The 19,959-nt window shown below is 39.8% G+C and overlaps 1 protein-coding gene across 1 annotated transcript in view; it reads right to left on the reverse strand.

Moving 5' to 3' along the window:
• The window catches only part of GBE1 (1,4-alpha-glucan branching enzyme 1), a 59,090-nt gene extending 50,597 nt beyond the window's left edge, over window positions 1-8,493 (reverse strand). Inside the window, exons 1-2 of the mRNA XM_053456890.1 lie at window positions 8,337-8,493; window positions 518-687 (exon numbers count right to left, since the gene is read on the reverse strand). Coding sequence (XP_053312865.1) covers window positions 518-687; window positions 8,337-8,434 — 268 coding nt within the window. The 5' untranslated portion in view covers window positions 8,435-8,493. The remainder of the gene's footprint in view (window positions 1-517; window positions 688-8,336) is intronic.
• Between the last annotated feature and the right edge of the window lie 11,466 nt (window positions 8,494-19,959).

Raw genomic sequence — 19,959 nt, forward strand, 5'->3', positions numbered from 1 at the left:
TGACATAATAAAGAGAGCTTTTTAACCGGCAGCATCTAAGGGCCAGGACTAGAAGAGTTTCTCATTACTAGAAATTACGGCATTTATGGTACGTGCACACAGGTTATACATAAACTAAACATACACTACCATTTCAAAGGTTTGGGGTCACTTAAAAATGTCCTGGTTTTTGAAAGAAAAGCTAATTTTGTCCACTAAAATAACATTAAAGGGATCAGAAATACAGCTTAGATGTTGTTAATGTTATAAATGACTATTGTAGCTGGAAACAGTTGATCTTTAATGGAATATCTTTATAAGTGTATGGAGGGCCTCTAATACTTGCATCACCTGTGTTCCAATGTAATGTTGTGTTCGCTAATCCAAGTTTATATATTTAGAAGGCTAACTGACCATTAGAAAACCCTTTTACAATTAAGTTACAGCTAGAACAGTCCTTGCTTTCCATGAAAACAGCCAAGTGATCCCAAACCTTTAAGCAGGGAAGAAAAACAAAATGGAAGAAGTAAAAACTTACTGAAGTCCCCAGTAAGGAAAACCGCCTCTGCTCCAGGAGCCCATTCTTTACAATATATGCCATGGTCTGGAAGGACGTGGATTCCAAAAGTCTGGTAACCTCTTGAAAACTTCTCTAGACCACCTTCGTTCCCTTCAATACTCTTCAAACGCTGATCAAACAAAGCATACCTTCCAAGACAAAAGGTTATATATGAACCTACGGCAGTGTTCATGGCCAGGCTGAAAATTAAGACATTAATCTACACGTTTTCCATTGAATTTCTTTCCCCACAAGACATTACTAGAGATGGAACTGGAACAAATGGAACCTCTAAGCACAAGCTATGGGCAGATGAGAAATACGGCGCAGATGTTGTTAATGCTGTAAATGACTATTGTAGCTGAAAATGGCAGATTTTTCATTGAATATTTGTAAAGGGGTACAGAGGCCCTTTATCACTCCCATCACTCCTGTGTTCCAACGGCACGTTGTGTTCGCTGATCGAAGTTTAAGTTTAAAAGGCTAACCGATCCTTATTATGTTACAGCTAAAAATGTCTTAGTTTTCCATGAAAACAGCTAAATGACCCCAAACGTTTGAGCGGCAGCGTATACTAATTGCCGCATTTTTCTTAGGGTTGAGTTTACTTATTGCTACCAAAATGTCTGTACAAAAAAAAAATTACAAGAAAAATGCATTCTTAAAGTTATAAAGTACTATTCCTTTAAATGCTGCTTTGTAAAGCTGCACCTACAGGCATTCAAGGACAACATTTCTGAGATTAAGCAATAACAATAAGCAGCATACGGAGAAAGAAACAAAAATCACCAAATCTGCTACAAATCGCTGCAAGAAGAGGTTACATTTTATGCATCATATAACAGAAGATGATGACAAAAGGAAATGCTATATTTAAATTCAGAAATCAATTAAATTATGTGTGTATTTATGTTTTCTATGTTTAGGTGAATCTGTTATCTACAGCGAAAGCTACTTTGGAGTTCTGTCAAGAACCTAAATGTCTTTGGATGACCGCGTCAAAGCCTAGACTTCCGTTTGATTTACAATGTGGGCCAAGACCCGGAAATTATGGATTCCATGAGTCTTCTTGTAATGTCGGAACCGGACTAATAATGTCTAATAGAATAGGGAGGATCCAGACGTGCAAAGCTGATGGATACTTCCAAAAGGTCTCACTGGTGTACCTCCTGCCAACGACTTTTATATCAAGTATTATAATGTATTGTTTTATATAGCGCCATCATATTCTGTAGCGCTTTCCAATGGGTAAAAAGGACATAACAAGTAGTATAAAACATAACAATTTGACTTACAGAAACAACAGGTAAGGAGGGCCCTGCTCAAAGGAGCTTACAATCTAGAAAGAGTTAATGTGCATTATACAAGAGGCAAACGTGCAGGAAAGGAGAGCTAAAGGAACATGGGAGGAAAGTGTTTTAACGCATACGTTCATAGGCGTCCTTTAAGAAGCGGGTGTTGAGGGATTTTTTTTATAGGACAGAAGGCGGGGAGAAAGACTGATAAGTCGGTGGAGGGCATTCCAGACGACAGGGGCAGCCCTCGAGAAATCTTGCAAGTGTGCGTGAGAATAATAAAAATTGTTTAAAAAATTCACAATAACATGCATGACATCTTTAAAGTGTCCCAGGCACGCGTATATACTTTGCACCATATACCATGTATGTTTAAAGGGACCACTCACCTATCGTATACATTAAAGTGCATATCATGGCTGGCTGTCCCTCATATGCCGCATAAGAACTTAAAATGTTTGTGCTTCTATATCCTAGAATCATTAAGGTGCTTTGAAAATATTGCAAGGTTGAAATGCAGCAGGGTATTAGTTTTCGGACTATTTAAATGTTTGTAAGAAGTACCATTTGTTGAGCCCCCCTTCCTCTACACAGACTACGAGGATCTGAAATTGGTGGATTTTAAAGACGGCTTATGTACATGACAGCACCAAAAATATAAGACCAGTAAGTGACATACCGTCCCAAGGCCCACACAAAATGATAAAGCTCTGATTGAAACAGAAAGCTTTGCGAGAACAAACTTGCAGCGATTAATGAATACTGATGATGTCTGAATAAAAATGCAGCAGAGCAATCCACGGAGCAATGCAAGGAGTATCCAGAATGTTCTTTATCTTCCCACCATGAAGCCCCGTCACTTTTTTTTCTAGCGTACCGCGCGTTACCCAGGACAAACAAGAAAGCCTCCTTACAAATCAAAAGCACGGGGAGTGGGAAGGGGAAAGATGGTGCCGCCACGTCACGAAGCAGTTAGACTTCACACGTTAGTTTCTCTTATAATCTTTGAACAGATACACTGGAGTTTATGCATTGTCTGTGATGAGAGTTGGGGGCCAGTGATTCTCCTTCCAGGACCTCACAGAAATGAAAACGTCCCTGGATACGTCTAGATTACCCGTAAATTACTCTAGCTCTTTCACGATCCGCACTGCGGCCAAGAACTCAATCCACAGAAGATAAATACCGTTTTACGCAAGGCTGCAAAATTTGATTACAAAAGCACATTATTGCTGGAGCAGCTATTATTCTTCTTATTATTATCGTCATCTTATATTTATATACGTCTAACGAGATCTTCTTACCAGGAGTCTCCAGTTATCTCCAGCATGTATTAGTATAGCATTTATTGCTTACAGAATAATATCAATCAACGTAATGAAGCAGTAACTCGGACTGCGAATCAGCCAAAATTAAATCTTGACCATTAAGATAGCTTTTAATTGAAGAAATGATGAATATGACTGGCCGGCGCCAATTCAAAAATACAGATTCTAACCCGACAAAATGTAGCTTTCCTTCCATATTCAGATTTAATTCTTCCCGGGATCACCTCTACCAAAGAAACATGCCAATAATCTAGCAGGGCTCTAGCAATCTAGAATACAAAGAGCAGGGCTAGCAAAGCATGTATCTGTTAAATATACCCAAAAGCACAGAGCCTCAAAATTATAAATTGTTAAAATAAAAGTGGATATAGCTGTATTAGCTCAAGATACAAGTTGTTAGTTGAAGTTAATACTTTTTCTTTGGCTGACATAGAAAAATATGTATCCTCAGGAACCTCAGAGGTCTCTTCTCCTGGTGTAATGAAGCAAGCCATTAAACAGGTTTGGAGCTCAGAGGTTAGTGTTGCCTCTCCCAGCTTCAAAGTTATAAAAACCTACAAGGATAAAATATTTACACTTGGCTTGAAGGTTAGTTTCAGATACACGTGTGAACTCATTCCATCCATGCATGCATGCATGTATATATGTATGTATATATATTATAGCCCAAAATTATATGAAACGGCATTACATAGGAACCAACAACTACATAAGAGAAAAGAGAAAATAACTAAAAGGAGAAAAGGTAATAAAAAAACAAACAAAAAAATGCAATAGAAAGGCCAAAGTTTGCAATATAAAAAAATTGAAAGCACTAATCACTAATGGAATTTTACTTCAACAATTCAGTGCTTCAAACAAAGAGAACTAATAAATATTTGGAAGGATATAGTGTAAAACAGATCTTAATTTGAGCAGAGAAAATGGAATATTAAGTGAGAATTCAGGCAACAAGGGGCCGTTAGCTGGTGTTTCATATTACACAGGAGAAAAGAAATGGAAAGGTCAGCGGAGCGGTTACAGCGGTGCCCTTTTCCAAGGTAATCAGCAGAGCATGCAGCAGAGACGTGGCCAGAAACACGCCGGGTAACACCGTTAAAGAGGCAGTATCGCATGATCGTGCTTTCATAGGATTTTATTCTTCGCACCATTCTCTCAGGAACAAACAGCATGTAAGCAGCGAGAAAGAAACATTTATTCCAGGTTTATATCCCGAAAGGTGCGAAGGCAATGAGAAAAGTAGGAAAACTTTGCAGTCTGCCCGGGATCCGGTAACGGCTTTTCTAGCAAACTCTATATTCCTAAACATCAGTGTCCAAAAAAAGCAGAAACTGAACATAAATCAGGGGGTCGACAAATTTGCTTTGGCTCTAAGAGACCGCCTAAAAATTTAAGAAGCAGCTACTTTTTCTTCCCCAATCCCCCAAAAATGTGTTTTTCATTTATTACCCCTTGTCTGCAGTTAAAGGATGTTCACTGGGGCAATACCACATAAACACCCCTTTCTTAAGTCCTCCACCACTTCGTACAATACCCCAGTTAACCCTTTCATGACAAGGGGTATTTGACACTATAAAGACCCAAGCTTGTATGTGTATCCATTATTCTTACACTTACACACACCATCCAGTGACATACACACGCTAATATCTTATGCTCACAAAACACTAACACCTTACAAGAACATTCTACGTTCACGTACACACATGCTAACACCATACACCAACACACACACTATATGCTGACATACACACTCATGCTAATGCCATACTGTAACATGAACACCACCACATTCTTATTAACACACACACTATCCAACATCATACATTCACACACACGCACTGGCTAACACTATATAAAATTACACACTAACACTATACATTTACACAGACACACTGACTCTGACACTACAGCGCACACACACACACAGACTCCAGCACTCTACATATTCGCACATACCCACTGACACTCCAGCATATACACACACACACATTCACTACTCACCCCCTCTCACCTTGTGGAGACCTGCCATGTCGCTGCCTATCTCCTGCCATGGTGAATCCAGCACCCTGCGCTTTCCTGCGGCATTACGAGCCCTTTTTCCAGACCCCTGACAGCACGCACAGGATAGTGAAGGCTGCTGGATTTACAATGGTAACCCTGGCCAGTTTTTACCCCTCTTCTCCTGCAAACCCTGGGCACCTACAAGCATGTTTCTTTTTTGTTTTGTTTTGTTTTTTAGAATGAATCTTCTTTACAAAAGCCTCATGGAAAAATTACCGAATACCAACTTTCTTCTGACTAACCCAATTCACAAACGTAGGAAGTTAAGTTATTATTCCTAAGCGAAATTCCAAAGCATCTGATGCAATTCAAATTGTGAAATCTATTTCCATTTTGTTGTTGATGCAGTTTGACGTCACCGTGTACATAGTACATGCAGAAGCAGCCGCAAGGTCATTTGTAACCGGAATGTGTCTGGTCACTGATCTTGACAGAGGTCAGAGGTAATTATGAGCGGTAGCGGGAGGTATGCAAGAAGACAATATTTTTAGAACAGTTACAGGCTGGTTTTGTCATCTTCCATTCACACAAGGAGACTTGACGTGCACCAGCCAACAGCCTGACCTTTTGCCAAATGATTTTACTGGCAGCTTATACAAGAAACGAGAACTCTAACTGTATGTTCAAATTCAGTTAAAGGTATAATAATGAATACTGTATATACACACGTGTTCTTTCTAAGATGTGTTATGTGGTCATTTACAGCGCAGATCCACACAGTAGAGTCAGTTCTCAGGTTTATTGTTAAATATATTAAAGTGCCTTGCACATGGTTTGTGTTTGTTTTACGGACAGACCTTTGAAAGTTAAATATACATAAAATGATATTTTATATGAATGCGTCTCTAGAAAATCTGATTTCAACATAAAATAATACATTTCTAAATTCTTGATTAGGGGCATATTAAAAAAAACACTTATGTTCTATGCACAATGTGCATTGTAGCGCTGTGGAATATGATTTATAAATCAATAATAATAATTATATGGATTAATATATAAATAATATATCAACTGGGGGGTAAAAACAGGAAGGGCCTCTTTACTCAGAGAACAGTAGATCATTCACTACCTGCAGCCGTAGTGCAACGTGAGATACACTTAGGAAGAGGCTGCATGCGTTTTCAGCAGAGATAAATTTAGAGAATTCAAAGATAAATGTGATCCCCAGTCTTACGTCCCCAACAGCCCACTAAAGAATAATGCATTCTATAGTAGCCCGCGAGTGCTTTAACTCGCATTCTTCCGAAGATCTGATGTAGTAGCTGCTGCCCTCCTCCTGAGTGGCCTGATGATTCTTGCCACTGATTGGCCACTTCAAACAGCCAATCAGTGGCAGGAAAGCACTCCAATTGATGTGAGCACTATTCAGATCTAGTCGGCCCGATTTTCCTTCACATCTTGATGGGTCCTTGGTCTCGTCTTAGATTCAGGACAGCTTCACACCTATCCCATGCATGTTTAAATTCCTGTATTAGCCTCTACCATCTCTGCTGGGAGGCTCTTCTATTTATCTACCGCCTTCTCATTTGGCAACGCGATACTGAAAACGCCAATTATAGCTGGTCCTGCTGCACACAATGGTGACCAAAACTGTTCAAACAGTCACTCTTGTGAAAAAAGAAAATCAAGGGAGGGTAGGCTACAGAAAGTGGAGCGATTCAGCCGCTATACAACATTTCTAATAAAAGCACTGTACAGAACTGTATAGAACACTTTCCTTCTATACACCGGATACATAACACAAAGTTACAGGGCTGTAGTTTCCATGTAACTTATTAGGACTCGGATCATCATCAGATCGGTAATCAGATCAGGTTCATCTCCATTTCACTTACGACATCATTGTAACAGTAAACAGGCAATTACACAATGGGTGGAAAAGATAAGTTTTTTAGCAAAAGACCGGCGGTGTCAATGACCAGTGATTTACAGCCGTGTGATGAAAACCGAATGATGCAACTTGTGAGCCAGAACTGCAAAATCATCGCGTTTCTCCGTTTATGTTTCGCCTCTTAATATTTCATAGTCAGCGCCATAACTACACTGTTCATGTAGCAGGAACCTTCACCCCGAGACGTTACAGGAAACGTAACAAGAGGTTCAGCATGCCGGGCAGGGCTCGGGGGGGTTAGAGCGTCAGCACACGCGCACAATATACATTCTACAGCGTCCCAAACACAGGGGAAAAATATCAGGACAACCGCAATAGAGAGGCGAAACTGGGACTGTCCCGCGGCGAGCGAACCTCCAGAGATATTCCACGCTGTCCGAAGCAACTAGATATTGGACCAGGCTGCAGTTTAATGTAGTGAGAGCGCATTGGTGGAGAAAAACAAAATGTTAACTAGCGTAAAACAGAACTAGGGATGATCTAAAATACCTCACAGATCCATTATTATTCTTTATCGATTTATATAGCACCAGCACATTCTGGAGTGCAGTACAACGAGTAACCAGGACAAACCAGGTAGTGACAATTTGACTTACAGAAGCAAAAGGTAAGGTGGGGCGTATCCTATGATATTATTATACTTTTATATCCGGAACCCTGATGTATGGATCAAAAAACTTTGCTTCTATGGGATTGGGATGTGCGCCCAAGTCCTACCATGCAATGCAGCCCAGTATATGGGTACACTGGTCCAAGCGGCAACTCTCATGACACTTGGCCAGCAAGGCCTGTTGATATAATGTTGGAAATTATGCACATTTTTGCTGAGCCTCTTAATAAACATTATTTGAAGGAGTACAGGGTACAGGAGTGATGGGAAGCGCTGATGTGTAGCGAGTTTTATGGAAGTTATGTATAAACTATAATATTATTATGTAATATACTATTATGTATAAACCGATACATGGGGGTTAGAATGAAGCTCTTTACATGAGTTCCAGATTAAAGCTACCGACAATCAGCCGTCATGGAGGGGGCGTGTTACAGAGAGGCCCGGCTGCATGCATACATTCATAAACACACGGAGTCATACGAACGCTGTAAGTACGCCATGCAATGAATGAGTCCTGCCTGCACCCCACCGGTCTGTCAGCGGCAAGCAGGCGGGATGCAGCTAGCAGGGGAGGGGGCGCGGCTGCCGCCACCGGCCGCTTTACCTCCTCTGGAAGTCCTTCTTGTACGGTTTGAGGTACGGGTCCTGCTCCAGCAGCTGGTGTAGCCCAGGTACGTGCACCGAGTCCGCTGCGTCAGCCATCTTTCCCAGCAGCCCAAATCAATGGATGACAGATAAACAGACGGCGCGATGCAGCTACGACCCGACCTGTGCGCTCGACTCCGCGGGAATCTGGTACTTGGGGCTCAACCTGTCACATGTCACCGCCTGTCAGACGGCTGGGGACACGCCCACAGAGTGACCCTCGTGTGTCTGTGTACTGCGCTCCTTCACTGCTGCTGCGCTGGGTGTCATTGAACACGCTGGGGCGAACACTAAGTGCCCTCACTAGCACGTTACTCGCTTTACTCTCCGCTCTGCGTTTCGTTATAGAAAAGAACACTATTAAAAGGACGCTGTAGCCATACTATGCTCTATGGTACATGTAATACATGATACATATGATAGGAGCACTCCTGAGAACTCTCTGGGTTTCGCTGGAGACTCGGAGCCCCACTCCCAGCCCACTTCTCCATTAACAATAGCGTGTGTCCAGCGGGACCTCCTACCCGCATGCAGCAATGGGGGGCTCGGGGTAGTGGAAGCCAGAAAGTTCTCAGGTATGGATAGGGAGAGCCCTTTAAGTTTCCATTAAGTCCCTTTTGCAGGTGAGTGGAGTGATCATACAGAACCCCCCATTATTTTTGGCTCGGTGGCCTCTGTGGGCAGTGCTGTATTCAGACCCGTAGGCGCAGAAAGTGCTCCTATAGATTTCTGACGCTGTTTCGGACCACGGGGGGAGGATAGCTGTGGCTTACATCAGGTAAATCTTTTGCTTCCCGTTTTGGAGGAATGCAAAGTGTCCACGGAGTACTTTTACATGCGTCCCTCCATAATGGGGCTGTCAGGACACTAAACTGTCCTTAATAATTTTTTTCAGTTTATATGGTAATAAACTTTCAGAGCCTGCTTCTGAGTTTATGAGAAAACACGCAAAAATGCAAAGTCCTTTGGTTAAAGAATTATTCCTGGGAAGGAGTTCCTGACAGCCCTGCTAAAGAAGAATGCACGAGTGAGTGAATGAGCACAAAATAACAATATCAATCTGTGAGCAAAAGAGAGATTTTTTTATCACCAATAAATATCTAAAAAAAATAATAAATGGATGTGATCCAAGCCCATAGGAACGATGTGTGAGTCTGTCGCCAGTAATTTGCAACAAATTGCTCACCTGTCCCATATCAGGATGGGATTGGGATAATCCGCTCTGGAGAACCTCCGTTGTGTTAAAGTAAAAGACACTCGATGGTCCCATAATCCCGCTTCAGGATGGCTTTGCAGCAAACATCCGCAATAATGGTGTTAACGTTAGTACAGCACAATGTGTTTCGCCTAGCAATGGCTTCCTCAAGGTACATATTCACAAGGGATCCTCCTCACCTTTTTATATACTGGAAGTGGGCAATGGCCAGTCAGTCCCATTAGAGTATTTAACTCATTAAGTCCTTATAGAAACATACATGTTCACTGTTCCTGGCTAAAAAGGAGCCATTTTTTGATCAAAACAATTGAGTAATAAAACATCAATGTAATTATGCCAAATATATAAAAAAAAATATATATACTTATATTAATCAAGAAATAATACATAGTTATATATCCTCCACTCTCTACCTTCTCCACTTGGCAAATATATAACACAACTATGAAATACAAATATATATGAAAAATTACAAAAAAAAAAGTAATTTAATGTGGGATCATTTTGTCTGTATTTGATTTATACACGATAAACAGATTGCGCTATGGATTTTTTTCATATATCTGTGTGTATATATATATATATATATATATATATATATATATATATATATATATATATATATATATATATGTATATATACACACACACATACATCTTTGGAAGTAACTACCGTGTTTCCCCGAAAGTAAGACAGTGTCTTACTTTCTTTTTATCCCTAAAAGCCCCACTATGTCTTACTTTCGGGGTATGTCTTATATTGGGAAAAAATTGTCCAATTTTTTTTTTAACCATAAAATTAACATATACACCAATCCACACGTATACACAAATCCACACACATATACACTAATCCACACACATATACACTAATCCACACACATATACACCAATCCACTCTCACTTAATGCTTTCCTACCTTTCCTTTCTTCTTTCAGCTTCTTTTCCTCCTCTTCGCTCCTCTTCTTCAGTTCTTGTCTCCTTCCGGGTCAGAGGGCACGGACAGTGGTGGGCGCGGCTTCAGTGTTGTGCGCCGGGATCTGACAAGAAACCACGGCGCACAACAGCTGTTGCCGCGGGGATCACAAGGGAGCGGTATCGGAGGTCATTAACAGACCTCCGGCTCCCTTGAGTGATCTTAAGCCGGGTTGAACCCGGCTTAAAATCACTCAAGGGAGCCGGAGGTCTGTTAAAGACCTCCGATACCGCTCCCTTGCGAGCCTGCTCCTCCAGCGGCGGACATTACTGTCCGTCTCTGGAGGGGTGCCGGGTGCCGCAGGTTGGCACCCCCTGGAGTGTGGCGCCCTGTGCGGTCGCACACCCCAAAGGTCGGCCCTGCTCTAAGGGGCCGGCCTTAGGGGTCTGCGGCCGCACAGGGTTTAAATAAAAACATCGGGGGTTTTTTTCAACTTTATTTAACATCCTCCATGTTAAATAAAGTTAAAAAAAACTTTATTTAACATCCTCCATGCCCTGCGTTAATGCGGCCGTAGGCCGTAGGCAAATCCCCCGTGTTTCCCCGAAAGTAAGACATATGTCTTACTTTCGGGGTACGGCTTATATTAGCCGACCCCTCTGAAACTCCCGATACGTCTTACAATCGGGGGTGTCTTACTATCGGGGAAACACGGTATGTAATCTCAAAAAGAATTGGAATATATATACATACAGCACTATGGAATTTGATGGCGCTATACAAAAAAATAAATAATAATAATAATAATACTGTTTTTGATTTAAAAAATATTTTATTCACAGATTTATATTATTACCTGAGATGACCATTGCTGCCCTCCGTCTCCGTGGTCCAAAAAACTCTTGCCACTGATTGGATGCTTGAAATGAATGGGAGCATTAATATTTATGAGTACGGGGGTCCGGTTCAGTGAAACATGTCCGGCATGAAGAATTCTGCAGAATCCCCCTATGTATTTGCAAGGAAGACACCATGACAATTTAAAGGGACCACACAGCAATCACATGCATCAAAGTGCACATGATAGCTGGAGTATCCTTTAACTATGCTTTGTGCAGGGCCAGCTCAGCCCTTCTTGAACAGCAACCTTGCCAGGGTTGGCTCATGTTAATGTATAGTCAATAAACCAGAGCTAAAACTCTCCTGCAACCTACCCCATAATGTATTATCTAGTACTGACTATAATCCCAAAAATTCCAATAAACATACATTTAAAAAAATCTAAATTTTCATTAAGAACTAAATGTTTTGTTGTGACATGCAATACTTGTCTGAATCCAGTGTAGGACCAAAATGTAGTTGTGTTTAATATGTATTTTATTACTATAGAATTTAGTGCAGATGAAAGTGCAGGCAGGTCACCACGACGTGGTTTGTCACTCAGAGATGCGTGTTGAGATTGGAGGCAATGTTATTATAATAGACAGTGGTGTCCTTATATAGGCCAAAACCATTGACCTAGCATGGCCCTTCTAAATCAGCTCTGATGCCTCTAGACCTATGGTCTATTTAGTCATGACTTACTATTGAATTGTAACAGCTGGGTCTAGGGCTGCCAAGCGGCTAGTATTTATTGGGTTTGACCATGTTTTAAATGACCATGCCAGTTGAACACCCTGACCAGTTGCATAAAGAGCTGTATTCTACCAGCATTATCAGACAGACACACAGAGCACTGTAACATTTAAAAGGAACACAAGCAGCCCCTCCTCTGTTAGCGGAACGATACAGTATAATTGATACATTACAAACTAACCAAATACAATTACAGTATAACAAATACCCTAGTTGTTGGCATACAAAACATTGTGTATAGCACACTTAAAAAATGGACACTCCAGCCATCATAATGTACATCAATGCATATGATAGTTGAGTGGTTCCTTAACATTTTTGTGTTGTCTGTTTTGCAAATGCACGGGGTATTCTGCAAGAACCATCCCATATGTATTTGCCGCTTTTCACACACCCCAGCCAAATGCCCCGGCTAAACACATCATCCTGCAGGTGATACATTCACCTCCGGTCAGATCCAGTACAGGCTGCGTGAACGGAGTGAGGGCACATTCCTGTCACTGATTGAGTGGCAAGAAATGTTGGGTCATTGAGTAGGAGGACACCTGCTGCAGCAGGTGGGCAACTTCTAGGTCTGACGTTTTGGAAGCAGGCATATTAAAGTAGTCACAGAGTACTTTAATATACGTTCTTCTAAAGTGGAGTCAGGACACTAAACTGTCCCTTTAATACTGGAGTACAAACTGTTTGCCAGTCCTAGCTGGGACTTTATGTGCTATCATGTTTTGGTTCTAGACTTTAATTCAATAAGTAGTCACTTTGTTGACTAATTAAATTATAGATAAGTGGTTAATATATAACCTCAAGATTTTTGTTTTTCCACTAAGGTCATGCAAAAATGAATCCTCAACATTTCAAGTGTTGCATAATGTAATTTCATGTGTATTTCACGTAAAACCATTCTGACTTAATTAAATTTATATTTTAACACTAGCACCACTGTGAAAAACTATTACAATAACTTTTGGCTGCTTTGTTAATAAAGATAAATGACTTTAATAGACTAGGCTTTAATATGAATAGTTGCATTAATTAAAACAATTATTATAGTAGCATTCAATAATGCTTATGTATCGTACAGATTAAAAACACAAAGGTCGAGAATGCTGCCTTCAGTGGGTGAATGAAATTACGCTATCAAACTCCTGGAAAATCAAAAGTCTAGATCAATTAACTAAGCAGGGGTTGCATCTAATAATAGTATTTCAATATTCTACACAGAATGCTGAGAGACTAGCAAATAATTAAAAGGGAGAAAAGTGAACAATGAACCAAACTTAAAATAGCTATAGGTTCCTGCATGTTGTTACCTGGCAAGTATTTAGAAGTCTGGCCTAGGCTGATTAGGTCTAGGGCAAAAGTCGTAAGAGCAGGAAGTCCCTCTACAATTTAAAAGGGAGAGGATTCTCCTGTTGGCCAATCAGGCACCCTCACTGCTCCATGGGCTGGGGAGATCAGAGATCTCCCTTGTAACCTGCCCATATACACTATGGAGCACTGGACCTAGCCAGCACAGCTATCATATTGAATTTATGCAGTGCACTCGGACATGACATATATCTCTGCTCCTGTCATTGATTAACGTGCATAACTCTCTGAGTTTGACCCAGAGTCTCTACATGCTTTTTCACACATTGCTTGTCCATTTTGGCTTTATTTTTGTTGAATACATCATGACACACTGTAATATGTCATGTGTTGTTTATCGTAGCTTGTATTTACCTAAGAACCTACAACCTACAGCACCCATGTTCAAATGTCCTGCTATTATCAACTGAATGAGGAATCTGCACACACCAAAGGAACTCAGGTGCTTAACTGTGCCAGGAAGGGCCAGCTCCCCAGTAGATCAAAAATAAATAAAGGCTCCAGGCACTCAAGGGTTCCAGCTCAGAGTTATTAAAGGAAGACAGCAACAACGTTTCAACCTCACAATGAGGTCTTTATCAAGTGATTGATCGGTATGCGTGTGTGCTTTGTTTAAGATATAAATCTAAGCAGACATAGAAGCCGTAGTTGCATCTGATCTTTGGTCATGGAGACATTTAGTCAAAACAAATATCTAACGCTGAATAAAATAAATATATATCTGAATAACAACGAAGAACAATAACACATCAGAAATGTTATATTTACAATAAATTCATGTACATGGGTATCTTCACTTTGCTCTTTGTTTCGAAAGCCCTTATTCCCAGTGGTAATTATGATGTGTCTGTGTGCGTGTGGATGTTTGCTTTGTGTATTATGTAATGAAAGATTTCTGCTTTATAGCTCTGTGTTCACTGATGGGCCAAAGCTTTTTTTTCCTGAAATCTCCTCCACACTTGACAGAAGCTCAATATGTTTACTTCAACATCCGTGATACATTCTAAAAGTGGAACAAATGTCCTAAAAACCCTGTAAATATTTAGCATGTGTACATCTTCTTTAACATGAAATGGTTTTGAAAGCTACGTTGGTTGACATGATTACAAAAGTCAATCCAAGATCTGTGATGTAAGTGATGTTTCTTTATGTCAATGCATACAATTATGGTTCATGATTCATATTACAGAGCAAGAGATACACTTTCTAGAACGTACAGTGATAGAAGCTAAGGGCACTGTGTGATAAAATCTTACCTTTTTTTTATTTCTGTGTAGATTTTTATATAGGAAAGTATATCTTTGTAAGTACTTTGCTCGCTTTCTGTTCAGATTCCATTTTTAGATTGCTGCACAGATTGCAATCAGGGAGTTTTTCAGACGGTTTAGAGGAGGGTCAATTCCAGATCCTTGCCATCTGTTCATGCCCTACATCACATATAGTTTTCAGTGTCTATAATAACATTGTTTATATACCATTAACATATTTTGTGATGTTGTGTTTACATATTAAAGAGACACTCCAGTGTCCCAGTCAGCTTTTTGAGCAATGAATGTCTATTAACACCTCCACTACACATGAGATTTAAACGCAGGGCGTACTAGGACCTCCACGGTGGGAACTGCAGGGCTTAATGTTACATCATGCATTTAAATCCCCAGAGCTGCACTCCCATGGCGGTCATCTGCAGGGCGGCTAATACTAGCATTGGAGGTTACCAGACAGGAGGATCCAGGTCCCCTGCAGCGCTGTGGGGGAACTGGATCTTAGCCTCATAGTCAGACCTCTATTTGAGGTCTGATTATAAGACAACCCTGATTATAAGACGAGGGGTATTTTTCAGAGCACTTGCTCTGAAAAAACCTTGTCTTAAAATCGAGCAAATATGGTATTTTTTTTCCAGAAACATTGGCATTCATAGTTTGTTAATGCAGGAGCCGGACCACCATATATTTAGCATGGTACCCACGTTGCCGCATTGTCTCCTGCATAAATTACTAGTGTTTGGATATATCTCGGCCAGTTTGGTAGGAACAAGGTACCATCTCATGAGGACTTTCATTTGGGTTTCCATACGAGTAGAACGACGAGTGGCACCCCAGGAATCTTTCATTAATTTTAGCCATTGTTCCCCAGAAATGGGAATGTCGACAAACCCCAACTAATTATATAAGATCATTTATCTGTGTTTGATGTAGAAGAATGTGAAGAAATAAGTAGGTTTGTAGCAGACTGTTAGCTCTTTATATATATAGTGTATATGTAGTGTTTTATAACTGCCCCCCTACTTTGGTCCCTGTCCCCCCATGTGGCCCCCCTACGTATGAAAGCTGGAGACCCCACTGTGTCTAACCATTGTACAGCACTACAGAATATGAAGGAGCTATATAACACATAATATATATATATATATATATCAGTGGTGTTTTATAAATAAATTAGGGGAATAATTTGTTTTGAAAATGATACGTATGAATCGCTGTCTTGGTCTGTTCAATATCATTGAATAGAAAGCCATGTGTTTATATTTAATATATATAGCAAAATCTAACATGCCTGTCGGATAAAAAATTAAAATTGCTGCCTACAAAGCTGTGAAAAGAATGAAACCAATCATCTATTGCAAAGAACTATAAGGGCATTTCTAAAGTTCAATAGGCTCCTCAAAGGGGAAAATGAGCATAATCTTCATAAGAAATGTCATTTTACTTTTGCCTTAGCATTCAAAACATAAGACTGCTTAAGGAATTTCCACTTTATACATTGCAACAACGGGACCAATAATTTATGGAAAAGGTCAACGTCTTGACTAAATATAATAGACTCCGTAAAATAGGCTTTCGTTTTAACCAGTGAGAGTCGCAATAACAAAAGGGTTAATTTGTAAGACTATTAGTTCTGCATCACAACAGAAGCAAATAGGGTATCGCAGGGGGATTGCCACCTTCATATATTTAAGTGAATTTATTGATTAAAACTACCTATAGATTGTACTTCCTGCCTGAGCTATCCTCACACTTAAGCTGTGCACTAGGATATGATGTCATAACCTGGTTTTCTGCTTCACTATGTAGCAAGGTGGAAAGCTAAGTACACAGTCTTTGCCCTGGCCATGATTCTAACTACAAGACTACATCTAGCCAGGCCCCACAATGAAGTTGTCCCAGGTTTGGCCACCTATTATATCCCAATGTCTCCTGCCCAGGTGATAGAGGTCAAAGTCACCACTCCACGTTAGGTCAGTTTGCATATATCTTCTGATCAAGTGGCCCCTGCATGGAACCTGAAAGGCATAAGGAGCCGAAGCCTAAAGTACCCAAAAGATAATCTGACTCTGACTTGCTATCTATGTTTGCTGCAGGTCTTTCACTTCATCTTTTAGCAACACTCGATAAAAACTATAATACAAAATGGTTGAATGGTTGAATTCACAGTTAAGGGACATTAAGGAGGTTTTACTTGGGACAGTCCTTAGGTTCTAAATATTGGCAAACAGAATTGCATACAATTTCAATTTAAAATCCAATATACAGTTTAATAACCCTTATTTAAAATTCATACTTCTGTAATCCTAATGTCATAAACAATTTGTCAGGCAAAAATTGATAACACCCTTTTGATTATAGCTTATTTTGCTTATCATATGCATTACATATGGTACATTACTCCACCTGACGCGTTTCGCTTGTGGCTTCCTCAGAGATAAGTGTAAAAACGTTTGTGTATAGGTGTTTCTTCTCCCAATATTAAGCTGTACTTTATTAGGGGTTCCGTGAGCGGAACTATTTCACGCACTTGGTTCTATAGTTGGTGCATCCTTTTTTTGTATCCTTTTTTGGATAAAACTCTAGGATGCTTATTTGTTAAATGAAAGATGTTTTACGAAGATCTTTCCTGTGGACTGATGTGGAGATGCTTGTTATCCAGAGGAAGAAAAAAACCCACAAAATATTTATATTTTTGGTTTTTTTAAAAACCTAAAAGTTAACCTGACTCTGAATTATTGTTCATTCCAGCTTTCAGCAACACTTGATAAAAACTACAGTCCATTTAGTTAAAAATGCATCCAGCTTAATAAAAGGAAATAAATGAAAGACTTTTTATTTTATTTTATTTTTTACTGTCAACAGCTGTCGTATTCTTGGTTTGGTTTAATTTGTTAACCTTTGGATAAATGATTTAGCTACAAATCTTTACTACCGTAATCAAAGAATAAAAACATAGTGTTGACCTGTGCAAAAATAAAAATAAAAAAAATAATCGTCGGTGTGCATGTCTCTACTCAGTGAATTGAAGAGAGAACTCTAGGTTTTCCGAGGATACTTGCCGGATAAAACCACGAGAACGTGTTGTGCAGAATAAAAACAGCTCTTGGCTGTGTTTATGATCTGCCAGAAACATTACGGCGCATTTATGAATGTTCTCTGTTTTGTTGACGACTGTTGTACCATTATTGTAACTTTATATCTCCTTGTTTTTATGAACTTGCTTTTTTTTTTGTAATCATCATCAACAGAGACTGAAATCTTTAAACATTTATAACCCCGTGGCTAATTGGTGGCCTCGTTATTTCACTTCTCAAAAAGCAATGTTGCTGTATTTAAAGTATTCTCCAATATTAAAAGGATATTTGACATAGGAAAAGTATTGTGGTTAACAATCATAAAAAAACCCCACAAATTTAATCAATTTTGTTCTGTAGGAGGGGGCTGAGCGTGATGCTGATAGAAAACTATTTAGAATCATTTCTCTTGTATTCAATAATATCTACTTTTTTGCAGAAATTTATGGATGCCAGTGCAGCTATAGCTCAATAAAATGCAATCGGATCTCCCTTAAGAAGGGACTGGATGAAATCCATTCTGACCCAGAGGTCAGACTACTACTACTCTGTAGGCTTACAAGGTTTAGAGAAACTAGCACTTTCTCCTGTGATGTCAACATTGAATGTATACATTATATTGCCATGGAAGATGTTATTCCATCAGTGACCAGACTTATAGGTGCCATTCCATCAACTTTGCTAAATTGACCTTATGAGGATTAACTGTCCAATATACTAAAGAGCTCAATAAATGTTTTGTAAAAACAAGAACTTTAACAACTAGAGTGCTATTGATGTAGCAGATATGTAGCAAACAAACTAGGCTCATGACTGCTACAGTATGTATCTCAATAGCTGTCAATCAATTGTTATAAGCAAGGCCAGAACAGGAAAGAAAAGTGGCCTGTGGCACTTTAAGGCCCGCATCCAGATGCTACACTTGTTCTTGCGGCATGCAGTTGTATGTATCCAATATGCCCCAGGGCAGAAAAGGTAGGTGTGCAGCAGTCCCAGGCACCTATAAATAACTGATAAAATGTCCTTTCTGTGTAATGGAGCTGCTGATCAGCATCTTCCCCTTTTCTGATGGAAGTTTCATGTGTTTAACTGTAAAAAAACTGTAAACTGTAAAAAAAAACTGATCAAGCAGCTGAAAATACAAAATGGTCTGGTACTCACTTTAGCACTGTTCTATGCCTCTCTCTGCCTCACCATCAGACTGAGGCAGAAAGAAGAAGAGACCACTGCCAAGACCAACGTATACTGACATTAACCTTGGCAACATGCATGTGATCCTCTAGCAATCACATGCATGGAAATAGCTCATATTGGCTGCTGCTGGTCTGCCTGGGTTTCTGGTCAACCAGCAGCACCAGTCCTGCCACCGATCACAGGTGCATAATATTACATCCATGCGCTTAAATACCAGTTTGACAGGGACTTAATTATACGTCCTCTGTCATTAAGGAGTTAAAATTAAATGGTGAGGAGGCTGAGTACTGACACTCATCCCTTTCAGTGTGATGGCCTGTTAGCCTGCTTTGTGTACAGGCCTGGTGATGTCAGGGACCAATCCTGTACCCTGCCACTAGGGCTAAAGCACAGCATGTAAACACCACTCCAATGCCTGTTTGCCTTACTGATGTTGGAAAGATGGTCATTACTCTCCCTGGGATTGCGGATAATTTAATGATAGGGAATAGGGAGTACTTACAAAAGAAAAATCAAATACTTGGAAAAAAATCAGTTACTAGATAAACATCTCTGAGAAACACATACATATCCCAAACAGTGTTTATACATTACATTAATCTAAAACAGCCATTCTAAATATTATTGTTCAAAATCATCAATAGAAAAAAAATCATCAATAGAAAAAAATATTTCCTTTCCAAAATGAATATGTTTTTCTTTTTTATCACTAGTACGAACACTTTAAACAAACTTCTTGAGAAGAAGTGAAAAATGTCTAATAACTATGTATAACTAGGTCAAAAATGCCACATTTTTCACATTGCTATTCTTGCCTACATCTATGGGGCACTTAAAGGTTAAACTTAACCAAGAGTTAAGGTTCTGTGTAGCATTAACTGTATGTTAAATTTAGACCAAAAAGAACAATC

The sequence above is a fragment of the Spea bombifrons genome, chromosome 2 (genome assembly GCF_027358695.1).
Source record: "Spea bombifrons isolate aSpeBom1 chromosome 2, aSpeBom1.2.pri, whole genome shotgun sequence".
Taxonomy (NCBI): domain Eukaryota; kingdom Metazoa; phylum Chordata; class Amphibia; order Anura; family Pelobatidae; genus Spea; species Spea bombifrons.